At 33.5% G+C, this 19,853-nt stretch overlaps 1 protein-coding gene across 1 annotated transcript; it reads left to right on the forward strand.

The window, feature by feature from the left end:
• LOC109711197 (DNA-binding protein BIN4) lies at positions 7 to 18,342 on the forward strand. The gene is made up of 10 exons (XM_020234125.1): positions 7 to 115; positions 1,707 to 1,917; positions 3,742 to 3,809; positions 4,141 to 4,191; positions 5,963 to 6,080; positions 7,307 to 7,353; positions 7,447 to 7,473; positions 7,903 to 7,978; positions 16,683 to 16,825; positions 17,945 to 18,342. The coding sequence occupies exons 1-10, from the start codon at positions 68 to 70 to the stop codon at positions 18,044 to 18,046; spliced, it is 891 nt and encodes a 296-aa protein (XP_020089714.1). The 5' UTR covers positions 7 to 67; the 3' UTR covers positions 18,047 to 18,342.

Genomic DNA, 19,853 nt, shown 5'->3' on the forward strand with positions numbered 1-19,853 from the left:
AAAACGCACTGTTAAAAAGAGCGGCAAAACCCTTCTCTCTCTCTCTCCTCGCTCGCGTTAATTCGCCATGAGCGACTCCCGCGAAGGATCTCCCGATTGGCTACGAGCATTCCAGGTCAATTTCCACCTTTTTTTGATACAATTCGTACGCCTAATTTGTGCTTTTAATCCTTTGATGCTTCTCGAATCATTGTTATTGTTCTTCGAGTGAAAGGATCAAGTCGAAATTGGAAAAAAGCGGAATAAATCGGGGTTAAATCCTCTTTTTATGGTGGTATATGCTTTTTTCTAGCATGATTTGTAGTTTATTTATGTTAAAATTTTGATCTTTTTTTTTTTTTTTTTTATCTTAGGAGTGATTATTGGTAGTATTAGTGTCACATTACCTCATTTGTAGCAATTTAGGGTTCATTTTGATCTTAAATCTTCATCATTTCGCTGAATATGGATGTGGGTTTGGGACATTAGAGTTTATTTGGTATCTAAGAATTTTTATTGGGTAGTATGATTAGAGAGTGTTGGTTTGGAACTTTGTAAATGAATTGGGTTGATAGTATTTTTTTTACTCTTTTCTAGGATTTATCTTTCCCAATTTGGATCGCCAATTCACGAGGATCATCCAAATTTACCCTTTTTTTTCCAATCCTTTCTCCTATTTGAATTTCTGTTCTTGGTGATTCAGGATGATATTTCTTATTGTTATTTAGATATACATTTTTTTCTTTCATCCAAGTCCCTGAAGTTTTAGTCAAGTTTCACTTTATTGAACTTGTAAGTAGAACATATGTCATTCCAAACTTTTAGAATTTCTTCACTTTAGTACGTAAACGTAGAGGAAAAATTGTTTCGTGCATCTGTGCATCCATTCACTGTGAATCTTCAGTCCTCCATCCAACTTAATACTTTCAGTCCTCTGTCTCATTTGTAAGTGGAGTCTGATTTGCAAGTGGAGATAAAGTTGCAAGTCAATGGGTGGTAGCGATCGAAATATGAGATGGATAACGGAATGGTTCTGTGGTGCACGAATGTACGAATGCATTGGGTGTAGGTAATAATATCTCTTCTAACAATAAATAATGACGAGAACTAAAGTGAAGCACTTTCAAAAGTTTGAAATGTCGGATGCCCAAGTCAAAAGTTTGTGGACTAACGGACCACAATGAGACTTGGCTAAAAGCTTAGGGACTAGAGGTGCAATTTACCTAAGAGAATATATATATCTGATCTAGCATATCCTATAATGAGCTTCTATGTTTCTGCACTTTCACTACTTATCCAATTTTTTTACCTGTGAAAGTAATGCAATTTTATGTTGCAGTCTATTTGAAGATCTGGTTAGTTTATTATCATTCGATTTCTTTTTTTTTTCTATTGCATCCTACATACTTGTAATTGAGGAAGCAAATTTTTGGATTCAATAATTTGTATCAATGCAAGTGATTCTTGTTGATACTATGAGGTTAGCAACTAATAGATCACGTTTCTTACATGATTTTCACGAGAATTTTGTTGGACTTATTATCTGATGGAGATCATACAAGTTTTTTAGAGTGCAAAAAAGTCTCTGGTCATCTGGTGTATTTACTTCTTCATCACTGCCTCCAGTTGTTTTAGTTTTAGTGGATAATTGAGAATTTAATGTGACTTGATTTTGAAACTGAATTCTGGCCTTATTCTATTTCACAACATTCCGCTTTCTTGAACAGGCACCTAATAGGGATGTTGTGACACTATCTTCTGGTTCTGATTCTTCTCCCAGAAATAGCCCGTCGAGGCCTACTACTACGCATGACAAAGCACCAAAGAGACATCCGGAGAATGATGACTCAATAGTTATTGAAAGTGGAGAAGATAGTCAAGTTAAGGCTAAAAAGGCAAAAAATGTAAAAGTCGAGAACTGTCCTATTCTAGTAGAAGGTAAATTTAAAGGGATTCAAATCTATTAGGTAATAATGCAACTGTTGCAGCTTTTAAGTGTACAAATGCTTGTGTGCATGCGTGCATGAATTTTTGGAAGCACTAGGGTAACAGTGCTTCTGCTACTTTTCTCTTTGGACGGGTTTTGATATCCGCGCATGCACACTTCATTTCAAGGTGTGTGCCTGCATGATGTACATCAAGCAAGGATTGTCGTGCCACTAGCACGGCCGTGCAGCTGTGCTGACAGCACGGCATGGCACGCCTTCCGTGCCAGTGGCTCATCACTAGCTTTTTGGCACACATTTGCATGAATTCTTTTCAATTAAATTGTCATAAAAATTAGTTTTTTAGAGTGTTTCAACATCTCTAATGATTAGGAAACTAGTTTATATATTATATCTCCCATTATTTAATAGAAATAGAGTCACAAACATCATAATAACTTAAAAAAATAATTTTATACATATTATTGGATAAAAATTTGTAAGAAAACACTGCCATGGGTATATGCAATAGATCTAAAATGATAAAAAACTTGGAGGAAATCTTCTTATTTGTGTATATATATATATATATTTACTTAAAGTTGGTCTTATTATGAAATTGAGCTTACTAATTTCTCCAAGTGTAAGTAGATTTTCAAGAACTACAAATTTTAAGTATGAAAGCACTTAAAAAAACTCTTTACCTCAAAAAAAAAAAAAACTCAAAAAGATTTCAGAAAATGTGAAAAAAACTACTTTCTTGATACCAACCCCGTGCCACGTGCCTGCCAGCACATGGGCAGCATGAGGCGGCAGGCACATGCAATACTTGGCATCAAGATTCCCTCTTATTAGAGGCGTGCATACATGACAAAGCCAATTTGACACAAAAAAATGAAAACTTCAGCCCCTCATTGCCTCCAAAACTATTCCAGCACAACTCCTTTCTCTCTGTATTTTATTTATTATTCATATATATATATATAGAGAGAGAGAGAGAGAGAGAGAGAGAGCTAGGCTGGTATACTATCGGTAGCACGAAAGCCGTGCTACCAAGTTGTTTTCAATGATGCGGCTTTCAAATCGACGATCGGCTCCATTAGACTTGATCTACACTATTAACAGTATTTGGAAACTAAATTTCATAATTTTTCAACATCATTTGGCTTGTGATCAAAAGGTCTCAAAATTGACAATTTTAATGGTAGATGTGATGCATTTGTGAATTTAATGGCGTAAAACAATCCAAATCTGATGAAATTTTTATAGAAATTTTTTTTCACTATTTAGAGTAAGATCAATACCTCTGATCTTAAATTCAAGTCTTTTATCATTATTTTTTATGAGATTTTTATTTTCAGCCGTTCATTTTTAGACTACTCGTTTGATAGGTAAATGATGCCGAAAAATTATGAAATTTAGTTGCCAAATACTTACAATAGTGTAGATCAAGTCTAACGGAGTCGATCGTCGATTTAGAGGTCGCATCATTGAAAGCAACTTGGTAGCACGGAGGCCTTCGTGCTACCGATAGTACACCAGCCTAGCTCTCTCTCTCTCTCTCTCTCTCTCTATATATATATATATATATATATATATATATATATATATATATATATACATTCTCATATGTGCCCTTCGAACACCCTTGGAAAACATCTTCTAAAGCAAGACCAACTTCCCTCTTGGAATTTATAACTCTCTAACTTAGAATAAGGGTATTTTTATACGAAACTCGACATCTGAGGAGTGTATGTGAATATTTAATCTTACACATGTATATAAGCCCCTGTATTATTTTACCTTATTACGATTATCTTGGTGTGTTCTAACATAGATACCTTGGATACACAAGAGGACGGACCTGCTGAAGTGGATATTAAAGAAAAATCTAGTGATCCTCCTGTAAGATGCTAAATATGTGCTGTTTCTCCTCTATCTTCATCCGTATGTGCTAATGTGTTTTGTTTTTGAGTTAACCTATGTTTCAATTCAAATCTTATTAAGATAATTGACATTTAATTATACTGTGTAAATTGTTGTTTCCATGTTATGTAAACTAGGTGCCGAAAACTAGTAGTTTTACATGATCTGTATGAGCAAATGAGGTTTAGTAGTGGTTGTTGATAGGACTGTAGGGACCAGATGTTTGACTTTTTACCTATTTCTATGATGGATTTTCTATTACTCTGTTTGCTTAATTCTTTGATGAAGTACATTTTCTTTTGAACTTTAGGTTTCTCAGAGGTTGCCATTGATCTTCCCTGACAAAGTTCAACGTTCAAAGGTACAACTTCTCCTATCTTTGAATGGTTGTGGGTTGAAGAGAATTTCTTCTTTGCTGGATCTGTTAATTCATAATTTACATTTAACTAGCTCATTAAATTGTTTTTTATGTAGGATCTCCACCAAATAAAAGAATGGGAATTTCAAGAGAAATTTACTTAATTATGTAACACTCCAACCATAAACTTTGGAAGTGCTAAATCATAGGCTAGAAGCAGTTTATGCTTTCTGATAGCAAGAAATCTATGGTTTAGCCAGATAGTATCTAAGCAATCTCATTCAATTACTAAAGCTGAGGATGATTTAAAGCTAGCATTTTCGCGTCATGAGTTTCATTTTGGATATTAAGCTAAAATTGAAAGTTTCTTATGCAACAGAAAGTATAGCCATAGGAACTCGTATTGCCAATGCTTGTAAAAAATTGTTGCACAAGTTAGACTACTCCCCTAATGAAAATCTCATACTAGACTAAACCTCATGAAGTTATTTTGCTATCATGAAGTTGTTGTGCTATATTCTCTGCTTTAGATAACTGTTATAGTATTCTTGAATTTTGTTGTCGCATATGCCTGTGATAAATGTTTCACCACTATACCCGTGTCTGGGGTGTGAATGAATATACATCAGGTTTTCACAGCACACAAGAGAAAACCAAATAGGGGTATTTTTGCAATATTCCATATTTGTATTTGCAGGGGATATGTTTTTGACAAATCCATTTTACAATTTGATATTGTAGTGACACTGCCTGTTTGGAAGATTGTCCCATGAAAACTTGGTTGATGCAAGATCATTGCGAGATCTATCATGTTTTAGTACCAGAATGTCATGGGCATACATAATCAATTCTAAGGGCATTAGGTTTACTGATTCTTTTCTAATTTCAAGTCAAACTACTTCTCCACATTGAAACTACCTATAGATCATGGGTTTGAAAATTTGAAAATCGAATTTCAGTAGGAAGCTTGAGTCATATCTTAAATTGTGCCAAATCTGGGGCATTATGAAGTTGGGTTCAGACTTCAGACTTGTCTACCTTTACTCAGCTTTACCTTAATTCTAAATGCATTAGGTTTACTGATTCGTTTCTAATTTAAAGTTTGAATCAGCTCTGAAACTACTTGTAAATCATGAATTTGAAACTTGAAAATTGAATTTGAGTAGGAAGCTTGAGTCATTACTAAAATTGTGCCAAATTTGGGCACTTTAAAGCTGTGTTCAGACTTCAGACTTGTCTATCTTTTCTCATCTTTACCGCGAAGTGTGTGCTGTATTGTATCTCCAATAAGAGTTCATCTTATGAGCAAAAAGTAGATTTTATTGAAATTATCTAATTGGTTTTGTTCAGTTCCTTCGGTTACATCCTGTTGAAATGTAAGTTACAGTATGGAAACAACAAACTCACTAGAACTACATTATCATATTTAAATATGGAAAATATGCCGCACCATGCCTTCCAGAGAAGTCCACATAAATAACCGTAAGTTAGATTTTTCTACAAAGTATCTTTTTGGTAGTGCAGTGCGAAAAAGATGTGTATAATCTGACTATCAGAGTGTCAATTGTTCTGCTTGATACAACAAACTTTGGTGAAGAAATTCACAACATATCAAGAGAGTTGTAACCTGTAAGATGTCAAATATTTGGCTATCGACACTATGATTTTTAGTAGCAATGACTGTAATTGCTCACTGTGGTGCTTGGCTATTTTTAGCTGAAGTTGATTATGTACAATATAATCTCAGTTCCTCTCTTTTTGGTTTTACATCTAGGCCCTTGTTGAATGTGATGGAGACTCTATAGACTTGAGCGGAGATATTGGAGCTGTTGGACGAATTGTAATTTCAGATGGTCCTGCAGGGAACCAAGAATTGCTATTAGACCTAAAAGGTAGCTTTTAAGAACTTTAACATCTTCAAGTTTGTTATGCAGCTAAATGTCAATATGCTCAATTTTAGTCTTGAATTTTTTTTTCTTTGCTTTTCTTTTTTTTGGAACTTGAAATTCTAATAAAGTACAAGTTTTATCGCATTAGTGAGGAAAGAAGTGTATTCTTGTCAGACTAGTATGCTGATAACTTATATAATATTAATATCTATTAATATCTATGATCAGTTCTTTCATGGTTTCTTGATTTTGCAGAAATAAACATTAAAGAAAATGAAGGTCTAAGTTTTAATTTCTGTTATGTTTCTCGGAGGAGATTGATCTTGTGCTAGATTGATCTTGTGCCTACTCTGTCAGCTAAGGTCTAAATCTTTGCTTGTAGTGAACATACTGTTACCATTTTAGATCTGGCAAGTTTTGGTGTCATTCTAAAGTCTAAACTTTGGGGATGGATGAATATGAATTGAGCCTCTTTCTCTTTCTCTATTTATTATTTTTTTAATAGAATCCTAGCTGGTGCTTGACTAGTGAATTTTAGGTCTAAGGCCATTGCTTTGGAAAGCTAGGCCCATGCCTGGTTATTACAAGTCAGTCGAGAGGGTCAATAACCATTTGACACCACATAAATATTTTGAGTTTGCTTGCATGTATTCAGTTTGGCCTTTTATTCCTATCTGGAGCATGGCTTTATTCTGCTGGTTGATCTTATTTCTCCATGCTTCCTTGCTTAGTCTAGAAAAAATAGAACATAGAGCAAGATGGAAATAGTATATTAAGAGTGCAGGTTGTTCATTTTTCAATGCAGGTCATTAATTTTTTCCTTTTACATGAGACATATATAAACTCACTTAAAAATTGTGAATTTTTTAATTCTAGATATTTCTAATAGTTTAGATATCATCAAAATAGGCATCCTCACTATTATGCCTTTAGTGCAACAGAGTACTGCAACATGACCAGTTTCTGCATAAATAATAGCTATAACTTTCTCATTTGCTAACTTGGTGACTTGTGGATAATTTTCCTTTTAAGAAGATGATTCCTTCGAATGTGTGCTTTGACTTCTTAGAGTTATCTTTTTTGATTCTCTTTCTTATTTCCACTTTGTTTTGACCTCTTGAAATTCTTATGTATTACTTACCTATATTTTCTTTCAATGGGCTTATTAGTTCCTATCACTTTTGTACTTGTAGTTAATGATTTTCTTTCTGTTTCTGTTGGTGGAACAGGCACAATATATAAATCAACTATAGTTCCTTCACGAACATTTTGTGTAGTATGTTATTCGTCCACCTTGAGACCATTTATTTCTTGCTTCTTAGATCATTATCTTTCCTAGATTTGTTTATGGCGGTATTTCTGTATGCAGGTTAGCGTGGGACAATCAGATGCAAAGGTCTGTCAGCCTAAATCTCAGTCTAAGAGTTGTTAAGTTCTCTACCTGTGCTCCCTTTTAGGATACAAGTTCTGTTATGAAAATAGATCAAATTTAAAATCGTCTTCCGTATCTATGAACATGTAGTTTGCTTACGATTTCTTTCATTATTTTTCACGTTATAATTGGTTTTAATGATTCGTTACTTTTCTCCCTTTTCTTGGCAGATTATTGTCTGATAATAATTAGTATTCTGTTCTCATTTATGACTTAGTCGTAATTAATACTTTTGTTTATTATTTGCATTGATTTGGCAATATTTGTTTTAAAAGTAGGTATTTTTCCAGTGATTTTGCTTGGAACTCTTGCAGTTATATCTAACTATATTTTCAGAATTTTCTTTTCTGAAGTTATTCACATAATTAGTGATTTTAAATGGTGACTGTGCAGATAGAAGCTATCATGAATGATTTCATTCAATTGGAGCCCCAATCTAATGTGTTTGAAGCTGAGACAATGATTGAAGGTTCCTATTCTTTGCCCCCTTTTACGTCATTGTTCAAACAGTTTGGATTTACGGGAGCTAATTTTCTAGAACAGATTAATTGAATTCTACTCATTCGCCCTTGATTTCCAAAATTTGTCTGTAATGCTCGAATTCCTTAAGCCAAGCTTATTGACTTTTCGGGTAGTAATACTTTAGAAATATCTTAGTTCTTTTACAAGTATTTGTACTAGGGCTATTAGCTGAGCAGTTGCTTAACTTCATCATGCAGAGAATTGCTAATTCTGATTAGTTGTTTGACTTTGCTCTTATGATGTTCACAGCCATTGCCTTTTGAAAATCACAAAGCAGACTTGTCCGTTGTCCCATTACCCCTTGGGTCTCTTGGCATTTGATTGTTAATGCAGTTTGCTGCTTGACAAACATCAGCTGACAGCCATGTCTTTATTTATAACAAGGATTTAAGTGCCGTGACACGGAGTCGTGCCAGAAACTTGCTGGCACGGTGTATGCCAAGCCGTGCCGATGCGTGTCAATCACAAAAATTTTCTGTGTGCTGACACATAATAGTATGTTAGCAACAAAATAGTCTAACTGTTTATTATGTATTTTTATCAAATCTTTTGAATTTTATTGAGAAAATTACTTACTAATTTAAAGAATAGTGGATTTTGAGCTGTGCCATCGGCACGAGGGCTGTATCGTGTCGATATCTTGTTGGCACGATACGGCACGGTAGATTTGATGGACGCTTAAATCCTTGGTTCATAACAATGCAATTTACATTTATGAAGCTAAAATTTGGATAACTTCCTTGTATACTAGTGTAATGGCCCGCGCTTCGCGGCGGGAGCTAATAATGCGGGAAGCTAATAAGATGATTATTTTATTATATTTATTTATTAAGAAATATAGAGATACATATAACATTAACATTATGTAAGATAACTAAATACATAAGACATAATCTAATATGATACAATGTCATTTATAATGCAAATATAATTGGTAAAACAGTTTCCAGATTATGGCCTACCTGTTCCACTTGATTTCTTGCCGATGTTAATCTTGCCCGGCCCTTCCCCAGCTTTCGAACTGCATAAGTATGAACAATATCTCACATATATACGGTTACTGCAAACATGTTGGTTTATCATTAAGTCTGAGTGCATTGCAAGCATAGAGACTTACTGATATTTTTTTCTTTATCTGGTCAAGTCAGCAGTTCTCGGCGTGTATCATGTTGGTTTATCATGTTGGTTTTTAGAGTTTATGTTCATCTCCGAATTCAAGTATGTCACGGCTATTGCAAACATGGCATTCAATTTCAGTACTAATTCCAAATACATTAAAGTGCTGGACTTTTTTCCCACATTAAACATACCTTGATCAAAATAGTAAGGCATTTTCTTATCATTTTAGATAAAGGCATCGAAATATAAACATAGAGCAAGAACAGAAAACTTTGGAGAAAACGTAATTTTCGTAACCAATTATTAATTTATTTTAATTAAGGGAGTAATGGAAAATAAAATGCATCTAACATAAAGAGACGAAAAGACTGTAATTAATTAGTCACATTATTAAACTGTTTTAAAAATTTACCTATGAAGTCAGCAAAATTTAAGAAAGATTAAATTCAGAAAATTCTGCACAAAAATTTGATGACTGATAATTAATTAACTTTAAGTAAGCAAGTCAGGCAAGAAGAAACAAAAAAAAAAAAAAAAGTTACACATTTAATTTTTTTTATTTATCTAAGTTTATCGTTCTAGTATAGAAAGAAACATATTTGTTTAGCCTAAAATATTAATTTATGTATTTTTATACCATCAAGAAGTACACTCTATGAGAGTATACATCAACATAGTTTTACCTTACCTTACGAAAGTAGAAGATATGGACCCCAAATTATTCTAGAAAAAATACATCGATATGACTGGCTGGATTTATATCATTTTGGATCCTCCTCACAAAATTACGAGATAGAGCCAAGGGAAATTACTCCTCCTTCCTAAAGTAAATGGGTCCTAATAACTCTAGTAGAAGTTGTAAGTGTATATATATAGCAAATTGGAGAATATTCTATATCATGGTTGATGTTGAAAGACAAATAGGTAGAGACAAAATTAAAGGTTCATGCACCCTGTGTTTGATGTTAAACAATATTACTATATATAGAAAAAGTTGGGGAGGATGCATGCATCGTAATGATAAGAAAGAAAGCAAAAGGACAAGGAATATTCTAGTACTATGGGAAATCTTGTTTAATGCACCCTGAGTTTGATGTTAAACAACATTGCTATATATAGAAAATGTTGGGGAGGATGCATGCATCGGAATGATAAAAAAGAAGCAAAAGGACAAGGAATATTCTGTAAGAGAAAAGTTTATTTTGTGTGCAAGATACTATTTTTATTGGACTTAGAGAAGTAAAAGGCAATTTACAAATAATTCATGGTGAAATTGGAGTGAAAACAGAAGATTTAGAATTTTCTGTAAGGAACGGAGCTTTTTTTTAGCAGAGAATTCATAGTGTCAGAAAATTATGAAAATTTGAAAATATGTCGGAATTATTTTTCTGAGGGGTTAATTACACCAATTGTCCCTAACCTTTACACTTTTTCAATTTGGTCCCTAACCTGTTTTTTTTGCAATCAAGTCTCTAATCTCTTGATTTCATTTCAATTAAGTCCCAGCTGTTAGATAGCTGTCAAAATTGACGGAAAATGCCACGTTAGTGCCACAGAGGCGTCATGTCAGTGCCACGGAGGCGTTGTATTAGCGCCACGGTGGCGTTGTGTCAGCGGATTGCAAAAAAAAAGGTTAGGGACCAAATTGAAAAACGGTGCAAAGGTTAGGGACCAATGGTGAATTAACCCATTAAAATTATAAATTCAAAAAAAAATTTAATTTAAGATTTAAATTTTAAATTTAAATTTTGATTTTGGATTCAAATTTAAATTGGAATTCAAATTCGGATTTTGTATTTATTTTAAATTTTAAATTTTAAATTCAAATTCACATTTGGAATTCTAAATTCTAATTTAATTTCAAACTTTGATTTGAAATTTCAAATTCAAAATGTGAAGTTTAAATTCAAATTTAGAATTGAAATCAAATCTTAAATTCATATTTAAATTTTGAGTTCAAATTTAAAATTTAAAATCAAAAATTTGAATATGATTTTAAATTTAAATTTGGACTTTAAATTTAAATTTCGGTTTCAAAACTTTCATTTTAAATGTAAATTGAAATATCAAAATCAAAATCAAAATTTTAAGTTTGAATTCAAAATTTAGATTAAATTTAAAATTTAAATTTAAAATTTGAATTTCAATTCAAAATTTTAACTCAGCTTTAAATTCAAATTCAAAATTCTAATTTCTCGTTAGTTTAAAATTTTAATTTTAATATTATTTTTGAATTTAAATTTAAAATTTTGAATTTTTATTTTTAGGGACTAAAATGAAAAACGTGCAAAGTTTAGGGACCTAAATTAACATGCAAAAAGGTGCCAAATAGGCGCTGACGTGGCGATTTCGTTAATTTTAATAGTTTTTTAATGGTTGGGACGTAATTATAATAAAATCAAGAGATTAGGGACTCAATTGCAAAAAAAAAAAGGTTGGGGACTCAAGTGAAAATTGCTGCGAAGGTTGGGGACTACCGGTGTAATTAACCCTTTTTCTGAGGCTGGATTTAAAGTTTCGTGTCATTCGGACACTTGGAAAGTAGAAACGGAACATAACAATAATTTGATAAAGATTTTAGTTGGTAGACCTTTCGGTGACAAAAAATGATTCAAAACTGAAAAATTAAGATCACGTTCTTCTGATTGATTTTAACTGAGTTTGACTTTCAAATTTGAGCGTAAACGGACATTCGGAAGGGCTCCAATTAAAAGTATCAGATTCTGAACTGGACTAAACTGTAAGTTGTAGTTGTTGGGGGGCCTATATGTAAGCCCACACCATCTCTCCCTGGTTTTGCCCAACATGTGTGAGAGTGGAGAAGATTCTCTTTCTCTTTCTCTCCCACACACACCTACAACATGAGAGCTTCTCTCTCTTTCTCTCAAACCCTCTACATTTTCGCTTTAGGTAGGCTTAAATTTTCAAACCAGTAGCACATTAATGGATTAAGTAAACTAAATATTCCATTGTTAGTGGTTAAGTCAATTATTTTTGTGAGTAAATTTAATAATTTTTAAGCTTTCATGATTTCTAGGTCGGTTTTGCTGAATTATTGGAATGAATTCTGACAAACCAATTTAGTTGCGTAAATATAAATATTTTCGAAATATGAAAGTAATGTGCTAGTATTACAATTAGCCAACTAAAATTACCTAATCCAATTTAGTTAGATAAATATTGGGCCCAAAATTAAGCTACTTACACCACAGCAAATTTTCTTAGACTTGAAAGCTGAAATGTGGTAAATATATGTTGCTAAATTACACTGCAGGGCCTTAAATTAGAAATTTAGATGCAATTCGCTATCAAATTTTAATCTACCATATTTCCTAGGTTGGTTAAACTATTATAATATGACAGATAACGACTTAAGGCATACAATTGCAGACAGTTGTGTAATTATTGATATTTTATGTAAAAAAATAAAAGTTATGCAAATCGCTCGTACGTTTTATTTTTTCTACCCAAAATTTGAATTCCATTGTATGCTTAATTATTGAAGTTGTTTGGTTAAATGGCGAATTATTAGCGATGATATTATCAGTTCAAAAAAATCGAGTTTATCTCTGAGTCCGAGTGCAGTGCAAACACAGAGACATAATGTTTTTTTTTTTATTTATCTGGTCAAGTTAGCAGTTCTGAGCATGCATCATGTAGGTTCTTGAAGTCTAAGTTCATAATTGAATTCAAACCCGCACGGCTACTGCAAACATGGCATCCAATTTCTATCCCAACTATGCCGATCTAGAAATTTTTTCTTTCAAATAAGATCACTCTATAATTTACTGCACAAATTCAATTTGATGATAAGAAAGAAAGCAAAAGGACAAGGAATATTCTATGTACTATGGGAAATTTTGTAAGAGAAAAGTTTATCTTGTGTGTGAGATATTATTTTTATTGGACTTAGAGAAGTAAAAGGCAATTTAGAAATGATTCACGGTGAAATTGGAATGAAAACAGGAGATTTAGAATTTTCTGTAAGGAACGGAGCTTTTTTTTAGCAGAAAATTCAGTGTCAGAAAATTTGAAAATTTGAGAGTATGTCGGAATTATTTTTCTGAGGCTAGATTAAAGTTTCATGTCATTCGGACATTCGGAAAGTGGAAACGGAACATAACAACAATCTGATAAAGATTTTAGTTGGTAGACCTTTTGGTGGCCAAAATTGATTCAAAACTGAAAAATTAAGATCACGTTCTTCTGATTGATTTTAACTGAGCTTGACTTTCAAATTTGAGCGTAAACGGACATTCAGAAGGGCTCCAACTAAAAGTATTAGATTCTGAACTGGACTAAACTGTAAGTTGTAGTTGTTGGGGGGCCTATATGTAAGCCCACATCATCTCTCCCTTGTTTTGCCCAACACGTGTGAGAGTGGAGAAGATTCTTTCTCTCTTTCTCTCCCACACACACCCACAACATGAGAGCTTCTCTTTCTTTCTCTCAAACCCTCTACATTTTCGGTTTAGGTAGGTTTGAATTTTCAAACCAGCAGCACATTAATGGATTAAGTAAACTAAATATTCTATTGTTAGTGGTTAAGTAAATTATTTTTTTGAGTCAATTTAATAATTTCTAAGCTTTCATGATTTCTAGGTCGGTTTTGCTGAATTATTGGAATGAATTCTGACAAACCAATTTAGTTGCGTAAATATAAATATTTTCGAAATATGAAAGTAATGTGCTAGTATTACAATTAGCCAACTAAAATTACCTAATCCAATTTAGTTAGATAAATATTGGGCCCAAAATTAAGTTACTTAACTCACACCACAGCAAATTTTCTTAGACTTGAAAGCTGGAATGTGGTAAATATATGTTGCTAAATTATACTGCAGAGCCTTAAATTAGAAATTTCAACGCAATTCGCTATCAAATTTTAATCTACCATATTTCCTAGATTGGTTTTATAAACTATTATAATATGACAGATAACGACTTAAGGCATACAGTTGCAGACAGTTGTATAATTATTAATATTTTATGTAAAAAAAAAAAGTTATGCAAATTGCTCGTACGTTTTATTTTTTCTACCCAAAATTTGAATTCCATTGTATGCTTAATTATTGAAGTTGTTTGGTTAAATGGCGAATTATTAGCGATGATATTATCGGTTCAAAAAAATCGAGTTTATCTCTGAGTCTGAGTGCAGTGCAAACACAGAGACATAATATATATATATATTTTTATTTATCTAGTCAAGTTAGCAGTTCTGAGCATGCATCATGTTGGTTCTTGAAGTTTAAGTTCATATTTGATTTTTCCTTCCTGAATTCCTTTGTGTGTGCGTGTCTTGGGTTAGGTAAAAATGTAGAGAGAGCGGAAGGAGAGATGACAATTTTAATTGGAGAGCAAATACATGCCCTCTGGACAAGAGGCCATGTGAGCACATGTGTGCGTGTGTTGGGATGGAAAGAAATGTAGAGAGAGGGGGAAGAGAGAGGGGATGTAAAATAGGCAAGTACATGGCCTATGGATATTGAGTCCATGTGGGACCATGTTAAAGGGAAGAGAGGCCATGTGAGAGAGAGAAAATTCATATGAAAAAATGGCGACGTGGCTCGATGGAGGTACGTCGTTTGTTTTCTCCTTAAGTATAGAGTTTAATATCACGATTTGTGCTTTTTCGGATTTAATAATCAAGACCTACTTATTACCCCCTGATTTATTAGAAAATCATTCCCTTTACCCTCTTAGAGGAGAGTAAGCTACTAATATTTTATAGTTTTAGGGGTTTGTTTGTAGGTTTTGATTCTCCATTGGGGACGGGGTCAAATTGCAATATAGTCACTGGGGTTATATGTAGGGGTGAAAACGGTTGAATACGGTCGGATTTTGACAAAATCATATTTATATCCATATTTTCTTTCGGATGCGAATTCGGATCCGGTTTTGTATCGGATGCTAAATTTTCATTACCATATCCGCTAAAAACGGATTCGTATTCGGATATGGATCATATTTGTATTCGGATATTATTTCAATAATAATATATACTAATATGTATGAATTAGCGTGAATAAGATACAATGCAACTAAAGTTCTATACTCGTGTTCAAATTTGATGCCTATATTTTATTCAATAAAATCTAACAAGATTAAATGCAATTTTAGCATGAAACTTATAATAAAATAAACGAAGAACACGACAGAAAACCACCTTTATCTCCCTACAATTTATATTAACATTGCCCCTTATCTCATAGGGGTGAAATGGTCGAATATGGTAGGATTTTTGACAAAACCATATTCGTATCCATATTTTTTTTTTCGGATGCGAATTCGGATGTCCGAATTTGTGTCTGATGCTAAATTTTGACATCCGTATTCGCATCCTATTGAATCCTGTGTTGGATTTGATCGAGGTTTTTCTTAACCACTTTCACTCCTAGTTATATGCCTTTAGAGATGGTAAAGTTGTATCTTACTTGTTTTGGTCATGAATTGCTTATGCAAATAGCTCATTATTTTTTTCATTTATTTGTTCTTTATCCTTTTTTCTGTCCCTTTCAACTTTCAAGGGAGAGAATGTATTTCTATGATGTTATTTCATGCCTATCAAGTAGATGATGGCTAATCGTTGTTTGCGGTACCTCTTGATTGTGCATGTTTCTGTTCAAAATTCTTTTATTTTACAAATAGTTCCTAATCCTATGGAGTTGCTATTTAAGCTCCACATATGCTCATAAAAATCGATTATTTGAATTTATTAGGTTTAATTTTGGGTAAATTGAACTACTGGTCCCTGCACTTTAGTCAAGTTTCGCTTTAATCCTTTTTTTTACTTTTAATTTGGACATTTGGCATTCCAAACTTTTAGAAATGCTTTACATAGTCCTTGCCTTAAGAGGAAAATTTATTGCCCACATATACATCCATGCACTAGAATCTGTTAATCCTCCATCCATCTGATAGTTTAGTCCAACCATCAAAGTTTAAAATAGAGAAAAGGCTGCATATCAAGTTATCAACTGATGGCAGATGTTGGGATCGAGGGTTGATGTACAGCAGTATTGATGTACAAATGCACTGGTTGCAGATTATAATTCTTCCTCTAACATTTTCAAAAGTTTGGGTTATCAAGCGTCCAACTTAAAAGTTCGGGGACCAAAATAAATCTTTGCTAAATTTTGTGGACTAGTAGTGCAATTATCCTTTATTTTAGGTAAACTTGATCATGTTGTTGGGTTCGCTGATAAAATCGTACTTCAATATATGTTAGGAACTGTTTTTTTTCTGCACCAAAGTTTGCCGTACACTGGCATGAGGCTTTCAGTGTCCCACTGGCACGGCATAGCATGTCGGCATGCTTCGGCACAGATCTTCTTTTATATGTTGGCACAAGTAGCAAAGCAGCACATGCCTACTGCCACAGAAATTCTTGATCTGCACAAATAAATAATTAGATTTTACGTTATTTCGGATGATCTTTTTTTATACATGTCTTGGTTTCCTGAATGCTTCTATATTTTTATGTATCAACCGCTATAATTATATGATTATACATTGTAGTTATCTTTGAGTAGGTACACTTGAGGGATTTTCATTTGATTCGGATGAGGAGGCTGACAAAGTGCCAAAGTCGTCTGGCCTTCAAAACGATCAAAACAATGAAAATGGAGATCAACCCAATAACACGAAGACCAAAAGGAAAGCTGATAAATCATCGGTATGTTTTGAAGCCCATCCATAGTTTTGCTGATCGTCTTATTTCCTTGTGAAATTCTTTGAGGGGGCATTGAAAAAGTAAATCTTTAGATGTTTCTGAAAAACTTTATCCTTTGGAATTTGTCGTGATCGGCCCTTTCTTTCTGGTTTATAAGTTTCTTAAAAATTATCTTCAGGAATCGAACATCAAGTCTCTTAATTGGTAAATAAATAGGAATGATGGTACGTGCCGACATATGGTTACTTTTTAATGCTGCTTCTTGCTTCTAGTTTATGTAATGTTGAAATATCAAATGCATAATGATTATAGTTTGGCTATTCAATAATGCACAATATTTTTTTTTTTAATTCTTTTAAAGACTTGATGTGGTTAAAATTTTTTGAGATACTTCTACATATAAACAGATTGAAACCAGCAGGTCTATAATGACATAGAATTTAACAGCTACTGACTTTTGATAAGGTAAAAAATGCTCCCCTATTCCGCCGTGGAAAAACTATTATTTCTTTTATGTAAAATGTATAAAACTTGCCTGAACTATAGACTATTTTGATTCGACTACCCAACATTTCAAAATTTTAATTATAGTACACAACCTTTCAATTTGTTTGATTTAAGTAATTTGATGGCTCTTCAAATGCAAAATTTAACCCGACTGCTTATTTTAATGAATTTATAGTTACGTAATTTGTATAAAATATACTAAATAAACCCGTAAAGATAAACGGTGCTTTCAAATTTTGACTTTAAAAAGTCACTAATTGGCTCAAATCAAATAAATTAAAAGGTCAGGTAGTAAAATCAAAATTTTTGAAGGTTCGGTAGTCGGATCCAAATGGGTGATAGTTGAGTTAATGTTTAAACATTTTTACCTTTCTTTCATCTTGAAAATTAGGGTGGAGGTCTTTCGGAATTTTCCTTTGGGTAATGATTACTTTGAATTCCAGTCTTTTGTGTCTGAGGGAATTGCTTCTATTTGGCCATGAAAGTTTTTATTGACTTATTCTTAGATGCTTATGAATGAATTTTCACCATTAGGTCACTATAACAGTTTATTAAGGTCGATTTAAAAGAAAAATACCACTGCTCATGGTGACTAACAGTGAATGAAACATGCAGGGTCCGGTGCATAAGAAGGCAAAAAAAGTGGAAAGACCATCAACTAAAAAAGCAGTAAAGAAACATCAAGCTGTGAAGAGAACAAAGAAGTCGAAGAAATGAGACTTTCACATGGTTTTTAATCATGCATCTTATTTCGATCATTAGAGGAAAACATTCGGTTCGGTTTCTTTCTACCATTTATTCTTCGACGGTCCGCAATTATTGCTAGTGTATTACACCGTGTATCGTATCTGTATCATATCTTTCTTTTCACTGAATTATATATTCTAGTAGTATTACATTGTTTATATATCATCTTGACAATCAGTGACTCAGAATCTTTGATATTTAGTCATCTTGACAATCAATGACTCATAATCTTTGATATTTAGTCAAAAAGCATTAGTTGCTTCCGCTTTGTAATCGTGTCTGACGTTTTGAAACTTCCTTTCTTCCCATCATCATAGAAAAAAATACCTTCCAATATTTGCGGTGAGCGCATGCGGTTGTATGTTTATTGCAGTTCTTATATATGTATATTTTTTCCAAGTATGGGACATTGAAACTTCCTGTTCCCTCTGCCTATTGCTCTCTCTTATTCAGATATTGTTTTCTTTAATTCTTCAGAATAAAGTCTGCGAAAAGTAATTCTTTTACTTACAAGGAATTGCCAAGACAGCATCCGTCATGAACTGATCCTATCAAACTCAATTCTAGGCGGCTTCAATGTTAGAGGTTGTTTGGTTGCATGCAGATGCTATTTCATTGCCGAGTTAATTGTATGCAAATTCAAATACGGTATTCGAATACAGAATTCAATTGTTGCAGTTTAAATTGTATCCAAATTGGTTGTAGTTCTATCCACTGCAATTATCGAACAGTTGAATCACTCAAAAAAAAAAAAAAAAGTTTAAAAAGATATCTTCAAGCTACCGAACTACTTATTTGGCCCCCAAATCAGTCGATGTTCCAACAACATCTTCTTAAAGGACTATATATCCAAAACAAGCCTTCTCTAGTCAGTTCTCCGAAATTGCATAATTTTAGTTAATGAGAATGCATTGTTCCACCACAACCCTTAGAATAAAAGACAAGATGTTAATGAAATGGTGTTGGAAACGGGCTTTTTTTGCAAATAGACCCCTGACAAAATTTTATTTTAAAATTAGCCCTATCAAATTTGAAATTGCAAAAATGATCCTACTCCTGCCAGCAGGCGTTACGTCAGCGCCACGCGGGCAAGCTGGGGCCAGGTATGTAAGTTGAACACAGTGAACCATTCACCGTGTTCAAACACGGTGAATGGTTCACCGTGTTCAATTTAAACAACCTGGCCCCCGCCAAGCCCAGGGCGTGGCGCTGACGTGGCGCCCGCGTGACTGGCCCAGGGCCATTTTTGCAATTTAAATTTTGACAGGATCATTTTTGAAATAAAATTTGTCCAGGGGGCTAATTGCAAAAAAAAACCCGTTGGAAACCTTCTGCTGGAGAAGCATCAAGCAAGACGCTTCTTCCATGGAGGTTCCTACCGACATTTTGTAGCGCTGAAGGAGTGGAGCTTTCAATATATAAATATATATATTTTTTAAGCTCTAAAGCATTAAATTGATTGCATTTTATTACTCACTCCCATACAAGGACCGAGCCATTGGCATAATGTCACGGCCTTAGCATTTTTACTCGCAAAGTCCGTGCAACGTCTGCTTTCCTCCTCAAAAATAGACAAGCCTAACTCGCTATTGCTAATCTAGACCTCCATGCCCTACGACTAAATATGCAAAAAGTGACTACATATGCAAAAACGAGAAAAAAGAGAGAGAGAGTGATTCCCAAAAAATTAAATACTCCGCCTATTTAGAAAAATAGAACTACAATACACAACTACTCTTCTTGTTTCCTCCTTAGCCTTAGCCAACCCTCTATTTAT

The sequence above is a fragment of the Ananas comosus genome, linkage group 6, assembly GCF_001540865.1.
Source record: "Ananas comosus cultivar F153 linkage group 6, ASM154086v1, whole genome shotgun sequence".
Lineage (NCBI taxonomy): Eukaryota > Viridiplantae > Streptophyta > Magnoliopsida > Poales > Bromeliaceae > Ananas > Ananas comosus.